Source organism: Carassius auratus, chromosome 18, assembly GCF_003368295.1.
Source record: "Carassius auratus strain Wakin chromosome 18, ASM336829v1, whole genome shotgun sequence".
NCBI lineage: Eukaryota > Metazoa > Chordata > Actinopteri > Cypriniformes > Cyprinidae > Carassius > Carassius auratus.
In genome coordinates, this window is record NC_039260.1 from 17,702,064 (window position 1) to 17,729,867 (window position 27,804).

The following is a 27,804-nucleotide window of genomic DNA, read 5'->3' on the forward strand; positions in this document are numbered from 1 at the left end:
ATAATCATATTAAATTTTATTTCATTTTGCTGTGTTGCTTATTCAAAGTTTGTCAAAGACAATGTAAACAAGCAGTGCTGGAAAACACTAAAACAAAGACAAAATAGAATAAGAAAAGAAAGAATTACAAACATAAAAGAGAAACCAACACATGTTCATATCTTGTGGATTGATTTTCTTGTTGTTCACTATGTTGTCTTGTTTTCAAACCCTGGTGTATATTGTTAACTATATTGTTCAAAATACAGTACACACTGCAGCGTATTTCATCTAATGACCTGTGTTAATATTAATTAATATCATCAAAGCTCTCCATGAACTGGTCCACTGCACCAACCTATGTCGAGGGTACTTGTTACATCATGGTGTTTGTGAATTCCTGTGAACTTGCCAAATCTAATCTTTTTTCTTTCTTTTTTTTTCATTAAACCATTAAATGTTAAAATAAAAAAGCAAAAATAATGCTTGTTTTCACAGCACTGCTTGCATACAGAGAGCTGGCCTACTTGCATTTCAGCAAGACCATTTTTGTCAACCACCTTCACCAGAAGGCTTACATCAAACCACTTCTTCTACAGTGGAGTGACTTCCTTCTTCTTTCTTTCTACAAGAGCTGCACATAAGAATTATATTCTTCGTTTTTTTTTTTTCTTATTGATGATGAAGGTAATTTGGCCTTTGTTTTCCCTCATATTTATGTTCCTGTGAAGCACGAAGCCATCGCTGGACAATTTCATGTTTGTAGTCACCCTGGTGTGCTATAAATAATTTTTTTTAAATAAAATAAAAAAAAAATGTGTTTGGAACACTGTTTTTTTTTTGTATTTATTAAACCATAGTAAAATGTTTAAGTTGTGAAACTGCATTTTTTTACATCTGTTTTTTGTGTAAGATTCATACTAAGTCAACACTTGCATTTATCATTCCCATACAAAACTGTGTAAAAAGTGTGTAAAAAATTGATATCCCACGTGTTTTTTTTTTTGTTTTTTTTTTTTTAAATCATTGGTCGTGATCTTATTGGTTGTTCTGTAGGCGTCAATGTAAAATCGATTGCTTAAAAACGTGAATGCTATTCCTGGACTTACCAGATGTGCTCTCTACTCTCCTCAGTTGCAATGAAGACCTCTGTGTTCCTTCTTTTGGTTGTGGTTGTGGGTATGTAGATCTATCTTTTCAGTTATTCTGGTAGCAATTTATTTTGATACTATAAGTAACTTTGCAACTAGCATTCATCAGTATTAGTAGACTGTCTGCTACTAACACTTTTATTTTGATGGTCCCCCAACAGACTATAGTCAACTCATTCTACTAAATCTAACTCTAGCTTAATAGTCTACAAATTTTCTAATGAGAGTTACTTGCAAAGTTACTTATAATTAGTAGAATATCTAGACTACTGAAATAATATGACAGTTGATTGTTTGTTTAAACTTGCACTGACCTGTATTATAATTTTTTTAACATTACTGTTAACAAAAGAACAATACATTTTTATAAAGCTTTCAGCTCAGCAGATGAAATCATTGGAGGTTATGAATGTAGGCCCCACTCCCAGCCCTGGCAAGCTTTCCTTACTGATAATAGAATTTCATGCGGAGGATCTTTGATTAATGAAAGATGGGTTGTGTCTGCTGCTCACTGCAATTTCCAGTGAGTATATAACCTCACTTTTTTACTTCATCGATCTCATTTTTCACTATAGCCTACCTTTCAGTTCCATTAATACGTTTATTGGACACTGGAATCCAGCTTTACTGTGAAATAAGATCAGTTTGAAATCTATTTGTGCATTTATGAGTTGCTTGTGTTATAGGCAAGATCGTCTCAGCGTCCGCCTTGGAAGGCACAATTTGGTAACTGCTGAAAACACAGAGCAGAGGATCGAAGCGGAGAAGATGATTCCTTTCCCGAAATACAATGATCGGCCTCATAACAATGATATTATGTTAATCAAGCTGAAACAACCTGCCACCCTCAACAGATATGTGAAGCCAATCCCTCTGCCAAATAAATGCCCCTCTGCGGGAGAGAGGTGCTTGGTTTCTGGATGGGGCAGAACTGCAGGTGAGATGGCTGAATAATTAAAATCCTCTTTATATACTTATAACTTATTTTATTTTGTACTAAAATTGTCTACATATATTTTATTTTCAGTCAGCGTTCACATGGGCCTCGCTCCATGCTTGCTTCAACCCTGCATGCAACCATTAGATATGCAGAAAATGAAAAGTTTTAACGCTGCTCATATTCTCTTTCCAGACGGCATAGCTTCCACCCTGCAGTGTTTGAAGTTGCCTGTACTCTCAGAAAAGGTGTGTAAGACTGCATATGGTTCAATAATAACTAGAAACATGTTCTGCGCTGGATTCATTAGGGGAGGGAAAGACTCATGCCAGGTATGTAATTGATTTCTACCTTTTTATATGTGTTTGAAATTTGCATACAAATGCACATATTTTTCATTTTCATTTTCCAATTTTCTTCTCAGGGGGATTCAGGTGGCCCTGTAGTGTGCAAAGGGCAACTGAAAGGTGTTGTTTCCTTTGGCAACGGCTGTGCTAAACCAAAATATCCTGGGGTTTATGCTGAGGTGTGCCGCTACACTAGATGGATCAAATCCACCATAGCTAGTAACTAACTGTTTATTCATTCTGGTTGGTCCTTTACAAGTCCTTTTCTATAATATCTGTAATCAAGTCCAAGTCCTTTTAAAGCAAGTCATCCAACTTTGAAATGCCTCTCAGACAGCTTTTTTATTCTTGCCTTCACCAGTTTGTGATTGGCTCTTTTATTTAGAAAGCGGGATTATTCATTTTCCTTTTTCTATTTGCTTTTGCATTTTTGAGTGCACCAGCTTTGTATATCTTAATCTTTGAATTAAATTCATTCTAAAAAAAAAAAAAAAAAAAAAAAAACGTTTCAGTCTTTTATTTGAATGATTTATAGTTTTCTGGTTGCTCCCCATCTCTAACACTAAATTGCTACAGCATCACCCTGGCATGGTACAATGAAGTACAACATCATGTGAGTGTGCTGCAGTGTCACATACTTCAGAGTATTGACAACAACGCCATCTGCTGCCCCGTCAAATTTACAAAAATTACATTTGGCCTGAAAAGTGAATGCATGTTTCTGAAATGAAATGTTGGGTTTAAAGTAAAACAGTTCGGGTTATTTTGTCATCCACTCATAGATCAAATATAGATAAACACAACCATGGGTTATTCTCCACCTACACCTTAAAAACATGGTTCTTTAAAAGTTCTTTATATGTAATACCTTTACTATTTAGATCGCCTTTTGCTTTTGTTTCTATTTTGTGTTTCATTTCCTTATGTATTTATTCATTTTCATTGTCAGTTATCGTAATATTAATGAAAATAAACAGTTATTAAAAAGGTTCTTCATATAAAAATTATAAAACATTTAGTCAAACCACTTGTAATTTCAACCTTTTTATTATTGATTTTTTATTTACTAATTTCATATTATTTAGAGAACATGCAAAAGTTACATGCCCATAATGTTTGTAAAATAATCAAATGGAATGTTCACTTAATGTTGTCTTTAATGTTCTTATTGGGAACATTATCAAAAGGGAGTTAGAATGGATTTTTGTTAACAGGGTTTTTTGTCTCACACTTGGTTAATGTATTAACTTAAATCCTGAAAAAAAATAATAATAATAACTGGTTAAAACACAACACAATCACTGTGTTTATGATCTGTCCTTAATTTTGGATGAATACTGTTCTCAATACAGCATTAAATAGCCATTCAATTCATATGGATTTATTAATGCCTTTTTATGGCAGGAAAGAAACCTCACATGTTTAATTAAAAATATCTTAATATGTATTTTTAAGATTAACAAAAGTCTGATCAGTTTGGATCTACGTTACAGAAATGTTTACAGAATTTACTTTTTTTGGTGAAGTTTAACTTGGTAACATTTTGCTGGTATTAATTGTTAGAAGAAATGCAGAGCCAGTAAGATAATAAAATAAATAAAATAACATTATGGTGATACACTTGTGCCTGACAGAAGTAAAAAAACAAACAAAAAACAAACAAAAAAAAAACAACAACAAAAAAAAACATTCCAATAGTTCCACCTAGAAAACAGTAGAGAGAAACTTTAAGCAGTTCAAACGTGTCTAGACTCTTTAGGTTTGAGAGGGTCAAAACAGCCCCCTCTGGTGACTTAAAACAGAAATCTCATAAACCTATAACTCCTCTCCTCTCCTCTCCTCTCCTCTCCTCTCCTCTCCTCTCCTCTCCTCTCCTCTCCTCTCCTCTCCTCTCCTCTCCTCTCCTCTCCTCTCCTCTCCTCTCCTCTCCTCTCCTTTGTCATTCTCTTTTAATCTCTGCAGCATGTAGCAGGTCAAAAAGTGTGGGGTTTAATCTGCATGATTTGGCTCAAAACATTTTGCACGACTGTGTGCAGTTCAGAATTTTTGTTTTGCTCTTTTCACAGTTTTGCTCTAATGTCAGTTTAAAGCCAGTGTTGATTCCTCTCTTACTCGATTCAATAAAGGCCATAGTTATAATCTGAACAGCCATTCGACGACCACATAAGTATTTTTTATTTATTTTTGCTGCTGTTTCACTGATGAAGTACTGGGCCTTAGCTTTAACCAGCTTAAGCAGTACTATTTGTGAGTCTCTCTCTGACTGGCTACTATTTCTGCTGGTGAAACTTCTCCAGGTTTAAAACCTTAATGCTACAGTAAGGAGCTTATCGTTTGCTTCTCTCCGGCTCAATCCCTTTCTCCTAACTCTTAAGACTGCAGCCTGCAAGCTCACACCTGATACAAACATCTTTTGAAAGGTATGTTTAAATAAATTGATTTTGCAGTATAATTTAAATCTGGACAATGTTGTTAGTGTTTACAGATAACTATGAAACAAAAGCATGTCCTTTTACTGCTCTGTTGTTCAGGTAAACAGATTGAGTTAGTGACTGAGTGCAGTCAAACATTGAACATTACTGTACTCTGGTATCATGAAAATGTCTGTTATTGGTTATAGTTGTTATTAAAAGATAAATTGATGACCATTAAAGCTGCAGTCAGTAACTTTTGACGCTCTAGCGGTTAATAAACAGAACTGCTTGCATCTTGCGGAAGAACATTGTAGCCGGAGCTACTTCTCTCTGTTTATGTCTATGAAGAATCACAAAGGTACTGGGTTACTCCAAAATAGTCTGAAAATAAACACTTATTATAGGTGTACCCTAGTGATTCAGGACAAGCTTAAAACACGGTTTGGAAAATGGATTCATGGTGCACTCGCTTATTATATACATTTTGTCAATTTTGAACACAAAAGAAAGTTACGGACCGCAGCTCTGATTGGTTGTTTTTCTACAGGGAGTGGTGTATTTCTGCAAATGGCAATAGGACCACTGGGAGGAGCCAGAGGAGCTTGATTTTTTTCACAGATTATCTGTCTCATTTTCTACTGTCAGGAGATAATGACAGTTTAACAAATATGTGAAAAATACATTTTTACCAAAGTTACCTACTGCAGCTTTAATTGGCCTCTGTATTTCCATTTGCAAAACTAAACATTTGTACTGTGAAATTTGAGTATTTGTATTTATTTATTAGTTTCATTTCTTCAACATTTCCTACTAGTTCATTAGCCTGGTAATACCAGACTCTGCTACTTCGCTTTGTTTCGTAGACAGAGTCAGGAATGGCATAATGGAGAAGTGTTTTCTCTCTCGCTAGGGGGCGCTTGTCTCAAGTTTAAAATCATTGGTTACCCGTAGCCAATCAGATACGTTTAGTTATGACGTATGTTATGCGCCTGATACAAATCTATGACTGAACTTCCACTGTAAACCTGTTGTTAACACATGATGATGCGAGCGAAATACCGGAGTGAACATGGCTGTAAACGACTTTTGCAGTTTAAAAAAAGAGTTGAATGTTCTCCATAACAGAGCGAATTGCATCCCGTGTCTCGTTTCCCATTTCCGCGGTCGTTTCGGTTTTTGATTTCTCTAACCTACAATGTAAAACTCGGCGCTAAGCATCTACGTCACGGCTCTCAGCCCGCCCTCTGTTCGTTGATTGGCCCGGCTGTTTCCAGACCGGTGGCAAACAGAAAGCTCTGACGCTGTATCAGACTGAGTACAGAAGCGAAATGAAATTGAGCGGAAGTAGGAAGTCTGACGTAGTCCGACTACTAGTTCATAACACTTGGATAAAACACTGACACCATTTTGTGCTCATTTTAACAGCTGTTTTTTTTTGTTTGTATAGTACATGCACAAACCATGGCAAAAATAAACATTTAAAATCCCACAAAATGGTTTGACAAGTTCCCGGTGGTTATGCATTTTCCGTTGAAATGGGACATATGGTTAGGGCATATCAGAGAGTATGTCTTTTTTCAAATAGTGTTACATTCATGGTTTTTGTGTGTGGATTTTGGTTATTGTGAATACACTCTTTTTTTCTCTCTCCTCATGTGTTCAGGTCCAGCCGCAACCAGACGCAAAGATGTGCGACCAGACTTTTTTGGCCATCACGTTTGGCCCGTGTGATAACTGCAGTCAGAACAAACCTCTGATGAATATTTATCTGAAGAATGAGCCCATTAACTACTGCTCCCTGTGTGTGGAGCTGGTATGTTATCACACACTTTAGCTGCTTCAGGATCAGTTCAACAACACAATGTGTATTTTAAGGCTTTCGTCTCTCAGGAGTCAGGACATAATTTCTGTCAAATCAGCCATCATTAATTGTATTACTTTCATCTCTCAAGACATGATTTCTGTCTATCATATCAGCCACCATTAATTGTATTACTTATTTAGTGAATATATTAATACTGAATCAATATCACTATTCAAACTGATAACATTACATGAATACTTCTGAGTACATAACAAAAACACTCATGAAATATCACCTTATACCATAAACAGACATCAACAATTTGTACATGAAACACAGCACTTATATTTCTAAGTAAACTAAATACATCCTGCCATCACAAGACAGTACTAAACGTGATACCAAAATCAACAACAATGTTAATGACCATAAAAAGAGTATGATTTGGGACAGAAACACATGATAATTGTCTGTTAGAATTATTTAAAAAAATGCATTTTGAAAAGTTTTGGATGGTTTTAAAAGTCATTGCTTGTTTTAAGAAAGTAACTGCATCGATATGCATTAGCCTACTACTGTTGAAAGATGTTCTTTTTCTCGCCAGATTTATGGAATGTAAATGCTCTTAATAATCTTGATTTATTTTATTTGAACACTAACATTTGTGAGATTTATCCACCTGGACAATTTTGAGGTTAAATTAGTTTTATTATTAGATTAGATTTATCTCTTCTTTTCTTTTTCATTTTTTTTCATTTTTTTTTTTTCATCTGATAATACAGATCTGTGAATGTTTTTTATGTTGGATTTATTATCATCATTTGTTAATGGGGGACTTGTGGATGTTAATTAATTAAAAAAAAAACTGGCTGTTTTTCTGTTTTGAAAGTAAATCTTAAAGCTATATTTTATTGTTTCAGTATTATTTATTTCATCTTTAAGAATTTGATATTGTTAAATTGTTACACTGACTAACGCTGATACTTTTGTCCTGTTGTTTTAATGGCTCAGAGTTTTTTGTCAGAGATGTCAGATGCTGCAAACCAAATCCTCATGTCATCACTTACAAAAAACACGTGTGCAAAGTGCTTTATCTGTGAGCTTTCTGAAAACACACTTAGGCTCTTAGAGCGCAGCACTCTTACTTGTATTTGTATTGTAGTCACAAAAGTAACCAATGAAATACCAATCAATTTACAAACAGCGAACGCAATCAATTAATGGAAATACAATTTAGCTAAAAGATTTAGAAACTGTGGGAAAAAAAAGAATTAATTAAATCATATAAATCAAATGTAAATATGATTGACATGCTTCAGGAAGGGAGCTCCAGAAATAAATGTGATGCTGATGGTGGAGATGTGTCACGTGACGTTTGCGTCAACGTCAGAGCATCATCAGCTTTGCAGACTGGAGTATCGGTCTCGGCTCATAATAAAGAGCACATTTATTGACATATCCGTCATCCGTCTGTGTTTTGTAAAGATGGCCTGTCAAGGACTAGCGAAGGGTGAAACCATCCACACGCTGAAAGCGGAGTCTGAGACTTTGAAAGGCAAACTAGAAGAGGAGAGAGCGAAACTACACGACGTCGAACGTGAGTAAAACACTCAGCGGCTGTGTGTCAAAACCCGGCGAGATGCCCTATAGACTGCATTCGTGCACATGAAGGTTAGACATTAATGCTTTTTATTCTACGTCCATATGATCTATCCATAAAATAATACGGAACTACGAGAACTAGGATATAAATATTACGTAGAAATGTCAATTTAAATATAACCTTTAAATTGATTAAGGCCTGTATACTATACCTTTTAGCATATTTGATATTTGAGATATTCGAAATTGTTTTTAAAAGGTCATGGTTTTTTTTTTTTTTTTTTTTTTTTTTGGAACGGTTGCCGGTAGAATCATGAAAAAAAAAGTCAGCATTAAAGAAATGTTTTGTATCTATACAGATTAACTGCTATAGTTTCCTGCATTACTATGCTGGCACTCAACGCTTTTTTTTTACTACTGGATATATAGTTGTTTTGTCATGTTTGGAGTTGGCTGTCTGTGTTTTGTATGTTATGTGTATGTCTGTGCTTATTTACTGTAAGTGGGTTAGTTTAGGAAACATGCTGCTTCAGGTGGTGCTGTGGTTAATGGAGATTTGTTTTCTGACTTCAGTGCATCAAGTGGCAGAGAAGATAGAGGCTCTAGGTCAATTTGTCATGAAGACTAGGAGAACCTTAAAAGGACATGGAAATAAAGTGCTGTGCATGGACTGGTGCCGGGACAAGAGAAGAATCGTCAGCTCCTCTCAGGTAACAGGACATATAATCACAGAACCTAACAACTGTTTTTTGTGTACATTTACATTTAGTCATTTAGCAGACGCTTTTATCCAAAGCAACTTACAAATGAGAACAATGGAAGCAATCAAAATCAACAATATAGCTATGATACGCAAGTCCTGTAAGAAGTCTCAGTTAGCTTAAGAGGAAGGGATGTGTTTTTAGCCAATTCTTGAAGATGGCTAAGGATTCAGCTGCTCAGATTAAGTTGGGCAGGTCAATTCACCAAGAGGGAACACTTAATTAAAAAGTTTGTGAAAGTGATTTTGTGCCTCTTTGGGATGGCACAATAAAGCGACATTAACTTGCAGAATGCAAGCTTCTAGGGGGCACATAACAAGGGTGCAGAGCCAGTGGCTGTTCTGTAGGCAAACATAAATGCCTTGCATTTTTTTCGACTCGGCTCATTAAAAATTAATCTTGCTGCTGCTTTCTGGATTAATTGTGAAGGTTCGATAGCACTGCACATGCATGAGCAGCTTTCATTGGATCATCATTATGGAATGAGAGGTAGAGTTGAGTGTCATCAGCAGTGATATGAAAAGCCATGTTTCTAAATGACAGAGTCTAGTGATGCCATGTAAACAGAGAAGACAATGGTCTAAGAACTGAGCCCTGAGGCACCCCAGTAGTTAGATGTTGCGAATGGACACCTTACCTCTCCAAGATACTTTGAAGGACCTATCTGAAAACATTTGAAAACACATCTATTCCACAAGCACTTAAACACCCCACATTCTTAAACCACTAACACACACGCCCTCCCCTTAACATTTTTCTCTTCTCTTGTTTGCTTCTTAATCTAGTTGTCATCGGCTATTAAAAATTGCTTTGTTTCTCATTTTTTGTTGCTTCAAATAGAAAAAAAAAATTATTTACTGAAACATTGAATCTCTCCTATAGGATGGAAAAGTCATTGTGTGGGATGCATATACAACCAATAAGGTAAATCTTTCTATCTGTGTCACACAGTATTCTTGGCTGATGTTTTGCAGTGCTAGTGCTTTTCAAAATAATAATCTGCATGTTTTATAGATGTAATGCACTCTAATGGAAACCCAGGGTATTAGTGCCAAACTAATCTGGCAGCAATATAATCACACACATTAACACATCAGACATGCAGAATCTTTTTTCTTATATATACAGGACCATTGAAATACTCAGACATATGTTTACATAGTTTTTTTAGTGTTATTATTAAAATAACCTGCATTTTCATTGCATGTTTTTTATGCATGGGTTTAAAACATGTATGGAGAAAAGTAGTTTAAATAAGTTTTCATATTTGTGTATGTGGTTTGTTGAAATGAAAAAGAACAGAAACATAATTTTAGTAATTAATTAGGCATGCATGCCCCTTCAATGCAGTTGTTTAGTTTTACCATGAAAACCCAGACCTTGATCAATCGTCCATTTTTCATTTTCATGTATATTATGTATTATGTATTATGTTGATGTGCATTATATAGGAGCATGCGGTCACTATGCCCTGCACCTGGGTCATGGCTTGTGCTTATGCTCCTTCTGGCTGTGCTGTGGCTTGTGGGTAAATATCATGAGAGTGTCATAAGCATTATTAGTAGTAGTTGTAAGTTTCATAACTTTGTAGGTCACTGCTAACCTTAATCCTTATCTTAAAACCTTATCTCTGTGAATTTCTACAAAATGTTAACATTTCTCTTTGTTTTTCGTTCAGTGGTTTGGATAATAAATGTTCCGTCTATCCTCTTTCTTTGGATAAAAATGAGAACTTGGCAGCTAAAAAGAAATCTGTGGCCATGCACACCAACTATCTGTCATCCTGCAGCTTCACCAACTCTGACATGCAGGTGAGTGTGTGTGTTTGTGTGTGTGTGTAAACAGGGTTGGTTATGCTTGTGATGGCCTACATTTTGAAAACACTCACAGATATATTAAAAAGTATTTAAAAAAACTTGTTAGGAAATTTGATGTGTTCTTGACTCATTTTAGCTTTTTAAAGTTTATTTGAGAGTTAGGAATAGGGTAAATAATGCTATACAAATATCATTAGTACCACTGGAATTATAGCACAAATTAATTTCTATATGTCATGAGTGGTAATGTAATATTTATTATGAATACATTTATGTTCCACCATTATTTAATAAGGTAATAACTGTTGCTGCTTTAAAGGTTTTACATCTTAATCAATAGCTCTTTACAAAAATGTGTTCTTTGATTTTTTTTTCATTCGTGTTTTTGTAATTTTTTTTATAAGTGATAAAAACACATTCTTTTTGAATTGGCATCAGACCCTGTGTGAGGTTGCATTCATGGAATTTTGCACTAACTGTATATATTTATTGATTTATTTCTAAATCACACCAACAGATTACATGCACAGCTCTAAAAATGAATGAAATTATTTTTTACTTTATTTATTAATTTTTTTTGAGCCGCAGTGCACTATTTGCTGAAATGGTCAAATTATATGAATTCATGGTTTAATAATGATTGAGCAGATATTTACAGAACATAAACACATTTCTCATAGCAAATATCACAGCAATCCCCTGAAGTTCCCCTTACGTGATTTCTGCTTTTAAAACTAACCTTGTCATGGATCAGTAAGAAAAGCATTTTTTATTGCTTTTTCAGCATGGGTCCGGTGATTTGGTCTGTTCGGTGAGCATAACAGTCATTTGGAATAATTAATTCTAAAAATAATCACTACGGCTTTCTGTTGGGTTTGTGTTTGTCATGAGTGTTTCGAAAAAATGGTTGGGGGTTTTCTCTCTCTGCCTCATCTCACATCACGGATTGTTCCTCTTTCGTGATTATGTTCCTGTCAGTGACAAAGATAATAAAAAGACGAAGTGAAATGTTTTGTTTTCGTCAAGACAGGGGATTCAGTACATCTATTCATAGAAGATGATTCCAGTGATTATGTTTTTTTAGGGTTTAGATTCTCAAACTAATAGATAATTAGGGATATTTCACATAAAATGTAACATTGTGTCATTTACTCAACCTGATGCTGGTTGTTTTAATATAATTTCTTCAGGAAAGTTGAGGAAACAACAAATATTGTATTGCTGCATGTGTTTGTGGTCCTGACATGCTAATAATCAATATCTCCACTAGAGGGTGACATAGGTATTTTTTTTATATACTTTTATTCTTTTTCTTTTCAGGTAATTATAAAATGTAAGGTTACATATAGATCACATATAGTGATCTACACTTGCTTATCCATATATTCAAGTCAGACACAGAAGTGTGTGTGTGTGTGTGTGTGTGTTGCAGATTCTCACATCAAGTGGTGATGGGACATGTGCATTATGGGATGTCGAGAGCGGGCAGCTGCTACAAAGTTTCCACGGTCACTCAGCTGATGTTCTTTCGTTGAACCTTGCGCCCTCTGAAACAGGAAACACCTTTGTATCAGGGGTCAGATCCTCAAAACACCATTGACGCATATACTGTTTTACACACACACCCCCACCCCCCACCCACATAACACATGTTAGATTATTATCCTTACAGAAGAGTCAGTGAAATACTCATTTCAGTTTATGAAGATGAAAGAGAGTAATAGATACAAGTAATCATTTCTAAATGGCCATAATTAACGTTAGAAGTCATGTGGATTGATTTGACATGTTAGGATGTTGTTCAGTCACAACGTAACTATTTTTAGGACATCATTCTCCTGAGATACACCCTGTTGTGTGTAAGTGTTGTTCTGCTGGTCTCTAAAGTGCTGTGTGTATGTTTCAGGGCTGTGATAAGAAGGCTAATGTGTGGGACATGCGCTCGGGACAGAATGTTCAGTCCTTTGAAACGCATGAGTCCGACATCAACAGTGTGAAGTGAGTGACTGCCACTTTCTGATAATCCTCTTAAGCTATGTTCACATCACAGTTTTAACATTGTGAACAGCAAAAATCTCATTGAATCTGATATTTTTTTAATCTGATCTTTGCTGCTTTATTATGTGGAAATAAATCAGGGAAATATAAGACTTTGTTCACAATCTGACTTCACTGTAAACAGTCGGATTTGAAGTGTTTTTATTCCGATCTATCAATATTCATCATAATTGCTTAAATGGCATGAAAAGCTAAAGGACAATAAAAGCAGCCATTAGTTTTATAACATTTATATACATATTGATATAGATTATATAATAGATTGTACACTGTGTATATATACACTACTGGTCAAAAGTTTGGAGTAGGGCTGTCAAATCGATTAATCACAATTAATTGCATCCTAAATTAAAGTTTGTGTTGACGTCATTTGTGTATGAATACTGTGTATGTATATGTATTTATATACATACAAACACATACATGTATATAGCTAAAAAATATTTACATGTGCATGTGTGTGTCTGTGTGTGTGTGTGTGTGTGTATCAATATATAAACACATACTTTTATTTTGGATGGAATTAATTGCAATTAATCAATTTGACAGCCCTAGTTTGGAATAATTAAAAAAATTTCTGAATTTTTTTAAAGGAGTCTGTTATGCACACCAATGCTACATTTATTTGATATAAAAATCATCAAAATAATAATAATTATTATAATAGTTTGTAAAAAGTAATTTATTCATTCATTCATTTATTTATTACTTTAGTCTGCAGTGCCACATTATCCTTCAGAAGTCATTCTAAAATGTTGATTTAATGTTAAAGAATTTAGAAAAGAATGTTATAATTGGTGAAAACAATTGTACTGCCTAATATTTTTGTGGAAAAGGTGATATATTATCATTCAAACATTTGGGTAAACATTATGTAAAACGTAAAAAAGAAAAAAGAAGTAGTAAATACTTGTATTCAGAAGTGAAATTGATCAAATTCGTGAAATTAGCCAAAAGTGATGGTAAAGAAAATGTTACAAAATATATATTTTTTCCAACAACTTCTGTTCACTGAACAAAAAACAACAGCAAAAACTTGTTTTCAACAATAATAATTAATAATAATAATGTGAGTGCATGGACTGTTGGGGTACTGCATTTAAACAAAAAACACACATGTACTATCTTAAAGCTGCAGTAGGTAACTTTTGCAAAAATATATTTTTTTACATATTTGTTAAACCTGTCATTATGTCCTGACAGTAGAATATGAGACAGATAATCTGTGAAAAAATCAAGCTCCTCTGGCTCCTCCCAGTGGTCCTTGGTGTTTTTAGCTTGTCCTGAATCACTAGGGTGCACCTATAATAAGTGTTTATATTCAGACTATTTTAGATTGCTTCGGGGGTACCGCGGCGGAGTAACCCAGTACCTTTGTGATTCTTCATAGACATAAACAGACAGAAGTAGATCTGGCTACGATGTTCTTCTGCAAGACGCAAGCAGTTCTGTTTATTAACCGCTAGAGAGTCAAAAGTTACCGACTGCAGCTTTAAGTGTATTAAGTTATTATTTAACTGTTCAGATTTGTATTGTGTTCAGTGTTTGATGCATTACTCTACTCGTGTCGTTAGACATAGTCATCCAAGAAATGCACCCATATGTGTATTAAATGTTTAAATGTAAAACCATAGGCAATAATTGGCCTCTGCTGCTATAACAGCTTCCACTCATCTGTGAATAATTTCCACTAGGTGTTGCATCATGCCTGTGGGGATTCACTTCCACACAGAGCATCAGCAAGGTCAGGGACTGATGTTGGAATATGGGTTTTAACTTGCAGTTACCATTTACATTCAATTTGGGTTCATGTCTGGGTTTTATGCAAACCTGTTCTTCCACATCAGTTACAGTGAAGCATTTCTAAATTGGTCTTTCTTTGTACATAGGGGTACAGTCAGTGTCATGATAAAACATGAAACATCCCAATTGTACCTAAATTGATTATATTGGGAGATTCAACGTCTGTAAGCTTGATTTGGTGTACTTTTTTACCAATGTTCAAAGCTAAAATAGCCAAACTTGTTTATTGTAATAGGGTGCTACATAATTGTGCCATGTATGCACAGCATATACAGTGCTAAAATGATAAAAGCGCATGTGGCCAACCTCACAAACCCAAAAACATTTAGGTAAGAGTTAGAATTGGGAATCTGTAGTGTGGACATAGTCATAGTGTCGTCTATGTGTTTTAAAGGGATGGTTCACCCAAAAAAACATTTCAAACCCGTCAGACCTTCATTCATCTTCGGAACACAAAGTAAGATATTTTTAATGTAATCTGATAGCTTTCTTACCCAGCATAAACAGTGATGCAACTGATACATTCAAGGCCCAGAAGTAATAATGTCATCATTAAAGTAGTCCAAATGACATCAGTAGTTTAGGGTCAGAGAGCTTTTGGATTTCATCAAAAATATGTTCATTTGTGTTCAGAAGATGAACAAAGGTCTTACTGGTTTGGAATGACATGAGGGCTAGTAATCAATGACCAAGACCAAATTTTTATTTTTAGGTGAACTATCTCTTTAATTGTCTATGGAAATTTGAACCTTCTATATGAATGCAGGTATTACCCTAGCGGAGATGCTTTTGCAACTGGATCTGATGACGCTACGGTAAGTTTTTACTATATTACAACACATCAGTTACCCCATATCAGTTCAAAACAAACAGTTGGCTTCTCAGAGATTACAAAGTTTTGACAGAAAGATTCACAATCAATAGTGTAAAACCTGTAACCCTGTGTCCACTGATTAATATTCCTCCTCCAAACACACCCTCTTGAGCCAGACTGAATCAATGGCTTGATAATTGGTTTAGATAATGATACACAATGAATTTTTGATGACTTGATGATTTAATAATGTTGATCAAATTAGGTTAAGAGATACTCAGTTGACTGATGATGTGCGAGAGTGCATTAGAATAGATGTTTGAGTGTTTAGGATTTAGTAAGGCTGCTGTTGGTAAAGTCCAGGTCAAGGTCCATGCAGTGTGTTCTTGTTTTAAAATCAGATCATGTCACCTGTTAGTCAGCCAATGATCACTGAGACTCAATGAATAAGACTCTGTATGTTTACACTGACCTCACTGTGAACTTTCCTGTTGTTTCAGTGTCGCCTGTATGACCTGCGAGCTGACCGTGAGGTTGCCATCTACTCCAAAGAGAGTATCATATTTGGAGCCTCTAGTGTGGACTTTTCCCTCAGTGGTAAGAAAGTGGACAAAGGCCCTTAAAGCGGTGTTCAACTAAAAATAAAAATAAAAATGTATATGAATAAATGTAATTACCAAAAAAACATTAATTCACCCTCATGCCATCCAAATTTTCTTAGTTTTTTCAATAAACACAAACGGAGAATGTCCCAGGTGTTCTTTTTCATATTTTTAAACTGAATGAGGACTTTACCATAAAAGCACCAGCCACAAAAGTGTCATAAATTTGCTCCATATGTCTGCTATATTTTAAGCCTATATGACAACTTTGTTTGACAACAGACAAACATTTAAGTTTACAATTTGGATGGTCCCCTTGACTTTAGGTAGGCTACCTTTAAAACTACATGTCAGCTTACTCACATTATAGTATTAGTAGGGTAATAGACTCTTAGGGTTAAAGTGAACAGGTTCAAAGGGACCATCAAATTAATATAAGTACTCATTATTCACTGGAAATCTTTACATAAGCTGATCAACATCAATTTACATCAGCTCTCAAGTCTCAACTGAGTGATTGTACCTTCAAATATGAATAATGATAAGGATAGCTGACCCAAAAATCTAAATGTTGTCATAATTTACTCAACCCCATCTTGTTCCAAGCCTGTACAAAAGAATATGGGAATTCAAATGAAAGTTAATGGGGTTATTTGTTGTTTTGGACCCCATTGACTTTTAATTGCATAGACAAAAAAACTGTTGAAACATTCTTCAAAATATAGGTGTTCTACAGAAAAAAAGAAAGTCATACAGGGATTAAAACATGGTAAACCATCCCTTCAAAAACCTGTCATGCCAGACTTGATATCAAACATCCATATTTTTTGACTGTATCGTCATTAATGTCAAAACATGATGTGACATGTTTTTTTTGTGTTAGAGTTTGGTGTTAAAAAAAAGAAGACTTATAGAATGTATGTGTCATGAAGCCTAGCTGATTCACTTATGTGCTTTTTGAAGCTTGAAAACCATTTTATTTTCATTGCATTCCAGAGAGCTAGATTTCTCTGTATGTTGTAACCGTATTAAGTCACACTGGTTTGAAACAGCATGAGGGTGATGACAGAATTTTCATTTGGGAAATTATTTCTTGAACTGGCCATCGATCATCAAGTTGCTCTGACATCTCACTTACATGTGATACACTGACTCTTATACACTGCTCTAGGTGAAATAAGTACATCTAGCTGAAGCATCTTTACAGTCTCAAGTCTTTTTGTTTGATGAGGCAAGCTTTGCTCATCAGCATTGGGCAATTCTTCTCCTCATCTCTTCTCCTCTCAAGCTTAGGTTGGATGGGGCAGATGCACATTTTCAGGTTCCTCCAGAAATATCTGATTGGGTTCAAGCTCAGGCTGTGGCAGCGCCACTAAAGGAAATTCACAGTTGTCTATAAACCACTCTTGCTGTGTACTTCATTGTCCTGTTGGAAAGTGTACCTTCTACCCAGTCTGCGGTTTTGAATGCTCTTGACTAGGTTTTTATTAAAGCTAATATCAATATTTTGGTGCATTGAGCTTGTGTACTATTCTGATGAGTCCCTTAGTCCCTAATGCTGAAAAAACAGCCCCACAGCATGAGGCTGCTACCAGCACACTTTACTTTTGGGATGGTACTCCACCGGCGATGAGCGGAGATGGTTTCCTTCAAACATAATGTTAGGAATTGAGGTTCATCAGACCAGATTTTTGTGTGTGTGTGTGTGTGTGTGCAAATGTTAAGTGTGTTTTCATGTGTCTTCACTGAAAAAAGGATTGAGTCTTGCCACAATACATAAAGCCCAAATCAGTGGAGTGTTGGAGTTATGTTTGTCCTTCTGTAGGTTTCTTCCATTTGTATCTCCCATCATATGATCATGGAGCTTAACTAGAGTGGCCATCTAGTTAGTGTGGTTCTCCATCAGTTGCTCAATTTGGCCAGAAGGCCAGCTCTAGGAAGAGTCCTGTTTTTTTCAGACTTCTTCCATTAAGAGTAACAGACACAACCTGCTTTTGTGACCCTTCAATGAAGTATATCTTTTTTCTAAACTCTTCTCCAAATGTGTGGCTTGATGCAAACCTGTTTCTGACCTCTACAGGAAGTTCTTTTGACCTCAGGGCTTGGTATTTGCTCTGATAAACCTGTATAAAAACCTGTTTATCGTGTATAAGGTTTGCTTTATCATTATAGTGTATGGAGTGTATATTGATGTGGGATTCAAAGTCATTTAAAGTAGTTAAAGATAAGGCAGCAACATTTAAAAAAATACATAAATTAAAAACTTGAAAAAAATTTAGGGGTATGAATACATTAGCAAGGCACTGTATAAGTGCACTGACTATACAGGTTTCTGCTAATTACTTATTTTAGTACACAGGACACATGCTTAATACTGAGAGATATCTGCTCTAATGAAACCAGGGGTTTCTAAGGAAAGTTACATAACAGAGTCAAATGAGAGAACAGGCAATTACCTCAGCTGTGACACACACACTTGCTAGGATAGCATGTGTCTAACATGTGTCTCATTAGGGAATGTAGACTTATGACAGTTATATTGCTCAAGAAGAGTATAAAGATATACTGTAGTCTTCAAAAACGCGTAGCATACATAAGTTATAATGGAAGGGTTGAACATGCTGTCATCATTTATTTACCCTCATGTTGTTCCAAACCTGTATGACTTTTGAGGAACCCAAAAGGAGAAGTTTAGCTGAATTCTTGTTCCATGCAATAAAAGGGGATTGACAGTGGAAAGCTACAAAAATATTAAACAAAGTCCATAAAAGTACCACAAAAAACCCAAGCCTTAAGACCTAAATCTTCAATCTAGCTTTCAAATGACAAAAAAGAGTGATTAAAATTAAATTTAAATTGTCTGTGGCTTTATACTGAACAATATTTCACTATGTATGTAATTAATTTTACATAAGACAAATAAGACATATTCTGTAATATTACCACTCCACTGACACTAGAGGGAAAGCAAAACTTAAACTGAATTGAGATGGATAATGGCACAATTTTTTTCATATACTGCTTCTTTATAGCGAAATCAAATTTGTTTAGGAATTGATGAGATTTCTACTCTTATTGAATTCTGAACGCTGAGACATTGTAAGTTATTGAACTGAAATAAATTAACATTGACCTGTCTTGAGCTAAAAAATGTCCTTCTGTAGAGTTGACTTAAACTCATTTCATAACTGATGAACTTTGCACTGTTATTGAACTGAACTAAATGAATATTGATCTGACTTGATCAGCTCTACTAACTACAGAGCTGCTTTATAATTGAATTAAGTTTGCTTCATAACCGAGACATTTTGCAACATTGTTACTGAGCTAAATTGAATCAACATTAAATTGAGACAGTACTATCTTAGCTGAAAATTGGATTGAATTTTGCAACATTATTACATATTATATTCCTGTTTATTCATGTGAAGCTGCTTTGACAATCTTTATTGTATAAAGTAAATGTGACTTGACTTACTAAACAACAATATTTTTCCCTTGTTTCCTACAATTTTCTTTTTTTTTTTTACAGGTCGATTGCTGTTTGCAGGATATAATGACTACACCATTAACGTATGGGATGTCCTGAAAGGTACAAGAGTGGCAATTCTCTTTGGCCATGAAAATCGGGTCAGCACCGTCAGAGTGTCCCCTGATGGGACCGCGTTCTGCTCAGGCTCATGGGACAACACTTTGCGGGTGAGTGTATGCTTCAGGTTCTCTGGGGGAAGTGACTTACGTAATATACTGAATAGTATGGTTTTGGTCTTTACTGGCATCAGGAACTATATATAGGTGTTTTACACTTACTGTGATGCCTGTCCCTTGAGAGCATTAGGGGAATTACTCAACATAGGTTATAGTTTCCCCGTAGCCATTTCTGTCTAACCTTCATAAGGTGTAAAGAATAGAAACTTCTCAGTTCCTCTTTTGTGAATTATAATATGCTATGGTGATTATCTTGGTTTGCACTGAACTATTTTATCTCATAATTTTATCTCATTTCTTTGTTGCAGATCTGGGCTTGAAGAGTTCTTCTACATCAGTGTCAGAAGATATTTGTACTTTGGCTTCTCAGTATCACAGCACACATTGGGACTTATCTAGAGATCCTTATAGTTATCTTAGCACAATTAGATGTCTCTTTTCCATGGATTCTCACCAGATAAATAAATAAATAAATATATAAATAAATAATAATATATATAAATATATTTAAGTATATATATAAAATGCACTATTTGAAAAGGATTGCCGTTCAAGAATTTGTATGTAAAATATTTTTTTAATTAAAACATAAATGTTTTAATATAATTAACTATACTTTTTTAGATATATTTTAGTAGGATTACTTGTGCATTTGGTCTAGATCAAATACGTATATTTTTAGAAGTCTTGAAATTTACATTCTTGAATGAGTTTTGCTTGCAGTAGAATATATATATATATATATATATATATATATATATATATATATATATATATATATATATATATATATAGGGTTTAAAGTGTGTGTTGACATCATATGTAATATAATCATAATACCAATTAGCTAATTGATTTGTTTGTCCACATCAGTATTGATAGCAGTTCCCTGAAAATATAAACTATATATTTACTATTGTTTGCGGTTTATAAAATATTGCCATTGTTTTTGGGAGCATTAAAAGTATTTTCCTGTTTTTGTGTTTGTTTGAGTGTTTATACCGTGTGATAAACGAGTTCAAAACTGATATGTTAACACACTTAAAAAAATGAAAATAAATAAAATAATTCGTCAAAACAGAATTGGAAAAGATTTTTACGCAAGTTACAATTCTTCGGGAATCAATGAAAACTGTCAATGATTACATTTTTTAGTGTCGTAATACTGAAAACAGAAAATCGTTCTGGATCAGAAATATTGAATGGAAAGTACAATATGAAAAGAAGGCGTCCTGACGCGAGAGGCGTGTCTGCGTAAGGAAAGGGGGCGTACGTTGATAAAGCGTGTGCACTGGGTGGAGTGACGGAGCGTCTCCTATGAGATCTGACTGCTGTTTGCGCAACTGTCGGTGGAGAGCGCAGTCTGACATCGCTGGGAGGGTGAGCTGCTTTATTATTTTTACTTTTATAGAGAGAAATTATCAATTTCATTATACAGTGCCTTTAAGAATCAGACTTTAGTTGAAATGTATGGAGAAAAACGTATATTTAAAACCTTTCTTTTGGCTCGCTTCTTTGTGTTCTCGTGCGTAATGGCGCAGCCGGCTTTGTGTTTCACAGTGTTGCGTGCGCTGCCTTTCATTTCTCAGTGCCGTTTTTATCAAATTCTGTTCATTCATATAGATTCTGTGTTAATACTAGCGACAGAAAGTGACGTAAGCGGGTTTACGGTGGACATTGTTGAATCTAAATGTTATTATGTTTTGCCTGAAGGCCTGAACCCAAACAAACAGGCTCAAATACGCATTTATTATGAATAATTTACGCATTTATGAACTGATCTGCGTTCTGTTAATGTTGTATAGACACATGAACGCAAGCGCTTGCTTGAATTAACCTGTAATGACGTACAACTGAAATGAAATGAGTTATTAATAAAACTGGTAAAGGTTTTAGCCATAACTAACAAATGATGACAAAATGAAAACATTCTGAAAACTTGTAACCCTGAATGATAAGTACAATATACACAGTAGCCTACATAATATTAATTATGATTTGACAGAAGTGACAATAGCAGCAGTAACTAACATTTTGGTCGAAATTGTGTTTAGCCTACTATAGTAATTTGTTTTGCAAGGGATGTTTACATCAAACCATTAAAATGTAGGCCTAGTTGACAAATAACATGGCAAAAATAATAATTAATTAAACATTTTCAAGTTAAAACTTTACTATGTTTGATGTTATTTCGTATAATAATTTATTTAAATACTGTAGAGTGACATTCATGTTAAACATTCACATATTCCCTAGTCTCTTAACTAAGTTTAGCTGCATGAATGGACATGTGATAAACAAGATTTCTAATATTACAAAACCCTGTCTAATGTATTATGACCCTGCCTTTTAGAAAATGTCCTGTTGGTTGAGGGAACAGACTTTGATGCTGGCAGAAGATTACATCGGCTTCTGCAGCGGGATCCAACAGACGCCTCCCAGCGAGTCAGCAGAGGCCATGAGATACCTGGCCAAAGAGATGGAGCAGCAGCACCGAACCAAATTCCGATCGCTCTCCCTGGAGTTCCTGGACGTCTGCGGATCAGACCCCAGCAATTGTCTGCAGAGAGTCATGAGGGAACTGGTGGTAGATGGGAAACTGAACTGGGGGAGGGTGGTCTCTATCTTTACTTTCACTGGAGTGCTGGCCAGTGAGCTTCTGTCCAGAGGAGAGAATTCCGAGTGCTCCCGGAGACTGGCCGAGACCATCGCTGATTACCTTGGAGAGGAAAAACAAGACTGGCTGGTGGAAAACGGAGGCTGGGTAAGTAGACTGCGGCAGAGGCCTTCATGCTGGTAAATGATGGTTTTAAAGCCATCATATTTTTTGTTTGTGCGGTACAGCGTTGATGTGTAGGTAGTAGGAAGGCCCGGTGTAGTTGTCTAAAAGTTTCAACTTTTAGCGAGGCATTTAGTGAGGGCTTTTTTCTACATCAGTTCTGGTTTAATATGAAACTGCGTGGGTGTTTAAAGTGCATCGTTTGATCTTTCGTTTGTGCTCTCAGAAAGCCAGCCTATTTTGTACAGCGTTTGATACCAGAATCTATGAGCTTTTCCTTTCTGTATACTTCAATATGCACATTGTAAACTGTCATTGGAAGGTATTGCAGTGTCAGTTATATGCTGGTCTAGTTTTTCCGAGTAGGGCAGTGTGTACCTTCTTGTGGCCACCCTGTTTTTGTCAATTAGAGAGTGAGACAAGCCAAAGAATCCTGGGAATGCTTGTGGGGAAGCAGAACTGCTCTTTAAGACGCTTTTAAACAGGCTCTCAAGTGTCTCACCAAGGACATTTTTCTGTGTGGGCGTCCAGTTCTTCAGACTCCTAGGCACTGACCTATGAAAGCAATACTTGTTCCAACTTTAAATACCCTCAATAACCCCAGGAGATGTTGTTTATTCATGCAGACTGATATCTGCTGTAATTACACTCATGACTAACATGTTCCGCAGAATCAACACTGTCAAATGCAAATGGTTTAGCCATAGGGTGGTTTAATACAGATTTGTTTTTTGTTTAAAAGATCATGTCTAATGAATGCACTTTATGTAGCTTAAAAAATACCACTTTCTTAATGTTTTTGTAGTAAAGGTGCAATCACATTTTCTTTGCCCAAATTTTGTGGGCAAAAAGGCAATTGTGTTTTTATTTATTTTTTGTCAATAGTGTAGCCATGCAAAGAGCACAGTCACTTTCAAATCAAGCTAATTGCTGTTGGTTAACATGGACAATTTACAAGTCCAGCTTGAACCTGTTGCAAAATATTTTTTGGCCTCACACAAAATTCCCGATTTTGTGGATTCGTATTGAAATGACTGGATTTTTGCCTGTGAAAATTCACCAAACAATGGTAAATTTGACCACAGTTCGGTAATTTTCATTTCATGTCAACTTTAATGGAGTAATTGAGCTTCAAAATTTCATATGAATTTTCACAAACCTTCTGCTCTTTTCCATATAGTTATATAGGGAACAATTTGTCAAGCTTTAAAGAGGTGCATAAAAGTAGTCTATACAACTTTTGTTTATATTTCAGGTCTAAAGCCATTAAATATACGAGAAGTAATCGTGTTTGCCATTTAGATTAGCCAAATTTGAATGCAGAGGAAAAGCTTTGACCGAAAGGAAGATTTTAAGCAAATTAAGATTAAAAATGTCAGTCTGTTCCTCACAGAAAGCATTTGTATGACTTCAGATGACTTGGACTACATTGTCCACTCTCTTCCACTTTTGTTCTATGGAAAAAGAGGACCTGTTGCGCTGCTTCTTTTGTGTTCCGCAAGGGAAAATCAAAGATTTGGAATGTCATGAGGGGCAAATATACTCTCTTTAAACGTCACTAGTGGTGTCATAGTGAAGTCTTAAAGTTATTAATGTGCTGGCTTAAGGAAAACGCCAGCTTGTATTTGCATGAATGAAGAGTTTGAGAGTCCTGGTTTGACCCTCTCTTTCTCTCTTCCCTATTTTCTCTTTCTCTTTTATTTGTCAGCTGTTGAAAGCAGAGCCGATGGCCACTCAGCCATCTACTCTATTGTGTTTACCATACAGTTGCTTACCATACTCCATAATTGACTCCGAGTTTGTGCAGCATATGAATGTGAGCTAGTGCACCTGGACTCTGACCAGTGCAGCAGGTGTCTGTCTGAAGACAGCTGCTCAGACTGACTCCTCAAGCCTTCTGCTGTTTGTTCTGGTCCTTAGGCAGTTACAAACAGCAGTCACGCACGCCTGTGCTTTTGCCTTCTGCTTTTGAAACTGTCATATTTAACCCTTGAAATATCAGTTTGCTTCTGAAACTGGCATGCTAGGCCACAGAAAGACCAGAGTAGAGCCCAGAGTAATGTCAGAGTAGAGGGGTGAACACTGAGGAGGAAGCCGTCTAAATGGTGTTGCAGACTAGATTCGAACCCGTGTCTAGCACTAAAACTTGGATCATGGCATTACTTTACATACTTTATAAGTGAACCTCAAGAAACATATTAATGTTAATAAAGACTTTCTACACACACACTATATATATATATATATATATATATATATATATATATATATATATATATATATATATATATGCAGACCAAAAGTTTGGAAACATTACTATTTTTACTGTTTTTGAAAGAAGTTTCTTCTGCTCATCAAGCTTGCATTTATTTGATCAAAAATACAGATTTTTTATATTGTGATATCTTATTACAATTTAAAATAATTGTTTTTACATTTATTATACTTTAAATTATCATTGATTTCTGCTGTGATGCAAAGCTGAATTTTTAGGATCATTATCACATGATCCTTTAGAAATCATTCTAATATGATGATTCATTATCAAAGTTGGAAACAGTTCTGCTGCTTAATATTTTTTCAGAACATGTGATACTTTTTTAGGATACTTTGAATAAAAAGTAGAAAGAAAAAAAGCTATGTTTTTAAAATATAAATATTTTGTAATAATATACACTACTGGTCAGTAATTTGGGGTCAGTAATTTTTTTTTTCCTTTTTTTTAAATAAAATAAATACTTTTATTCAGCAAGGATGTGTTAAATTGATTAAAGTGATTATAAAGAAAATATATTATTAGAATATATATTATTAGAATTTTATTTATTTTGAATAAATGCAGTTCTTTTTAACCTTTTATTCATCAAATATATTAAACAGCAGAACTGTTTCCAACACTCATAATAAATCAGAATATTAGAATGATTTCTAAATGATCATGTGATAGACTGGATGTCACATGTGACGCTGAAGGCTGGAGTAATGATGCTGAAAATAGGAATAAATTATTATTATTATTATTTAAGTATATTCAAATAGAAAACTATTATTTTAAGTTGTAATAATATTTCACAATATTATTATTTTTTCTGTAGTTTTGATCAAAAAAATGCAGACTTGATGAACAGAAGAAACTTCTTTCAAAAACATAAAAAATAGTAATGTTTCCAAACTTTTGGTCTGTACCGTGTGTATGTGTGTATATTCAAATGAACTCTTTATAAAGAGGAGGCAGCTTCAAAATTATTGGCTAAAATTATCAACACACATTTATGGACAAAGCTTTATGAAATGGTTTACTTCTAGTTTGCGATGCAGCGGCTATCAGATCTAATATGGTAGGCTGCTGCTTCTTTCAATAAAAGTTTATTTACAAACTCTCCATTACACTGTTCCTTGTTTACAAAAACAATCTGCAGTCAAATGCTCTGAACAAACATAAAATCGTTTGACTTGATCCACGATGCCGTGTATTAGTTTAATATTTATGGCGGGTATCAAAAATACACTATCCACTTGTTCCTGACACTGGGAATGCTTCTGAAGGCTGTAAAGAGAGTAGAACGAGCAGTTTTAATAGGATGTGTCAAAGTGAGCGTTCCTTTACTCTTCCATTTGTCCTTTTGTCAGGAGTGCATGGATTATGTCTGCTACGTTTGGCCAAAGCAGTATTCAGTATGCTGTTTTGTTAGGCTGCTCACTAGATTCTGACATGTGGATGATCCTCTACTCCAGAGCTCTGAGGAATATTTAATTGGAAATGTTAAAGATGTATGTGCCGCTCCTCCTGAGAGCAGGGTTATGTAATACTCTCATATGTTCTTCTGAGTGTGTAAGTAGGCTGTGCTATTATGTAATCTCTCTGTATATTGTTGACATTTTAGCTACTTTGTCTAATGAGGTCCAACATACTGATCTAACTGGATCATATGGGAAGCAAAATGTGAATCTCATCCTGATCTGTCTTGTCTTTTGTAGGAGGGTTTCTGCAGGTTTTTCCACAATGCAAGACAGATGAACCAAGAGTCCTCCATGAAGACAGCACTGTTTGCAGCAGCAGGAGTGGGTTTAGCTGGTCTAACCTTTCTCTTAGTACGCTAATGTTTTTAGGTTTTCTCACTGTCTCTCTTTCATACACACCACACCTGCTTTCTGTTTTCTGTCATATGGGAATAAGTCAAAACAGTTCTGATCTTCAGGTTTTTTGCACATTTTTTACATGTCCACGCCTGTAATTACAGCAAACAGTCATTCTTTGTCGATTGTACACTCTTCACATGGCCTTCAGGAGAAAAGGATAGAAGTTCTAAATCTTTTCATATCTAACATGGTGCTTTTTTTTATTTTATAGTTGCTTTTGTCACTTGTTCCTGTGTAAATCAAATTAGTTTAGATAGTATTTACAGTTTGTGAAGATTAGACCACAGTTTATTGTTTGTAAAGTTTCTTTCAGTCTGAAAACAAGATGCCCACCAATCAGTTGTGTCAGAAACCACTGTAACACATTAGAGATAAGATGCATATATTTTGTAATGACAGAGCAGTTGTCTTTGTTAGACCACTTTTTGCCTTTACTAGTGGTTTACATATGATCATTTACACCTTTGGGATGTCTCTCAGTTTCATCCTGGAAGTCATTTGTTTTAAAGGTGCTAGCTTGTTTGGTTCCAAACATCTGTGATATTTTGCCCATTGTAAGTTTACGCTGTAAATTTATTTATTTACCTCTTGAGAACAATTTATTACTATTTAGGCAATTCCCAACAATTGTAAAAAACATTATATTTTTTGCATTTGTATTTATTATCTTCTTAATAAAATGATTTAACTGTGAAACGATTTTGTTTTTTACTTAAGGTTTTATTTTGTATGTACATGATAATAATAATTGGTTTATTTCTGATTGCTTCTCTAATATGTAAGTGCCCAGGTTTTGTTGTCTTCAGGGCACAGTTCATTTTGCAACGCAAGTATTTGTTGCATAATTGCCAAAAGATGTGTTATTACAGAGCCCCTGAGATTCTCTCACCTAATTTCTAATTAGGTGCATAGAAAAGTAGTCCACATAAAGCATATAGGAATGGCACATTATTGGGCTACAAAGGGGCCTTCTGAAACCAAAAACATGCATAATGATGGTCAAATTTTAACTTTCTTGGAAGTATTCTAGAAAGCAAGGTTAACTTAGTGTCATATAAAGCCTAAACTGTGGGTTGATTTAATCCAAA

The 27,804-nt window shown here is 35.1% G+C and overlaps 3 protein-coding genes across 4 annotated transcripts; all 3 read left to right on the plus strand.

Annotated features, from left to right (window-relative positions):
• Window positions 1–993: 993 nt before the first annotated feature.
• Window positions 994–2,901, plus strand: zgc:171509 (trypsin domain-containing protein). Its single transcript, XM_026287838.1, has 5 exons — window positions 994–1,158; window positions 1,503–1,653; window positions 1,817–2,067; window positions 2,263–2,399; window positions 2,492–2,901. Exons 1-5 carry the CDS (start codon window positions 1,092–1,094, stop codon window positions 2,639–2,641), a joined length of 756 nt encoding a protein of 251 aa, XP_026143623.1. The 5' UTR covers window positions 994–1,091; the 3' UTR covers window positions 2,642–2,901.
• Window positions 2,902–4,746: 1,845 nt separating this feature from the next.
• LOC113118566 (guanine nucleotide-binding protein subunit beta-5b) lies at window positions 4,747–20,457 on the plus strand. 2 transcript variants are annotated; one of them, XM_026287841.1, is made up of 13 exons: window positions 4,747–4,834; window positions 6,492–6,641; window positions 8,118–8,229; window positions 8,808–8,944; window positions 9,878–9,919; window positions 10,447–10,523; window positions 10,674–10,806; window positions 12,245–12,388; window positions 12,719–12,810; window positions 15,440–15,488; window positions 15,988–16,084; window positions 19,622–19,788; window positions 20,106–20,457. In XM_026287841.1, the coding sequence occupies exons 2-13, from the start codon at window positions 6,516–6,518 to the stop codon at window positions 20,115–20,117; spliced, it is 1,188 nt and encodes a 395-aa protein (XP_026143626.1). In that variant the 5' UTR covers window positions 4,747–4,834; window positions 6,492–6,515; the 3' UTR covers window positions 20,118–20,457. The 2 variants fall into 2 exon arrangements, with proteins under 2 accessions (XP_026143626.1, XP_026143624.1); XM_026287839.1 differs by lacking the exons at window positions 4,747–4,834; window positions 6,492–6,641 and having other exon boundaries at window positions 7,969–8,229; window positions 20,106–20,453.
• Window positions 20,458–21,021: 564 nt separating this feature from the next.
• On the plus strand, window positions 21,022–27,415 carry LOC113118567 (anti-apoptotic protein NR13). The gene is made up of 3 exons (XM_026287842.1): window positions 21,022–21,177; window positions 22,151–22,561; window positions 26,555–27,415. The coding sequence occupies exons 1-3, from the start codon at window positions 21,115–21,117 to the stop codon at window positions 26,675–26,677; spliced, it is 597 nt and encodes a 198-aa protein (XP_026143627.1). The 5' UTR covers window positions 21,022–21,114; the 3' UTR covers window positions 26,678–27,415.
• The last annotated feature ends 389 nt before the right edge of the window (window positions 27,416–27,804 follow it).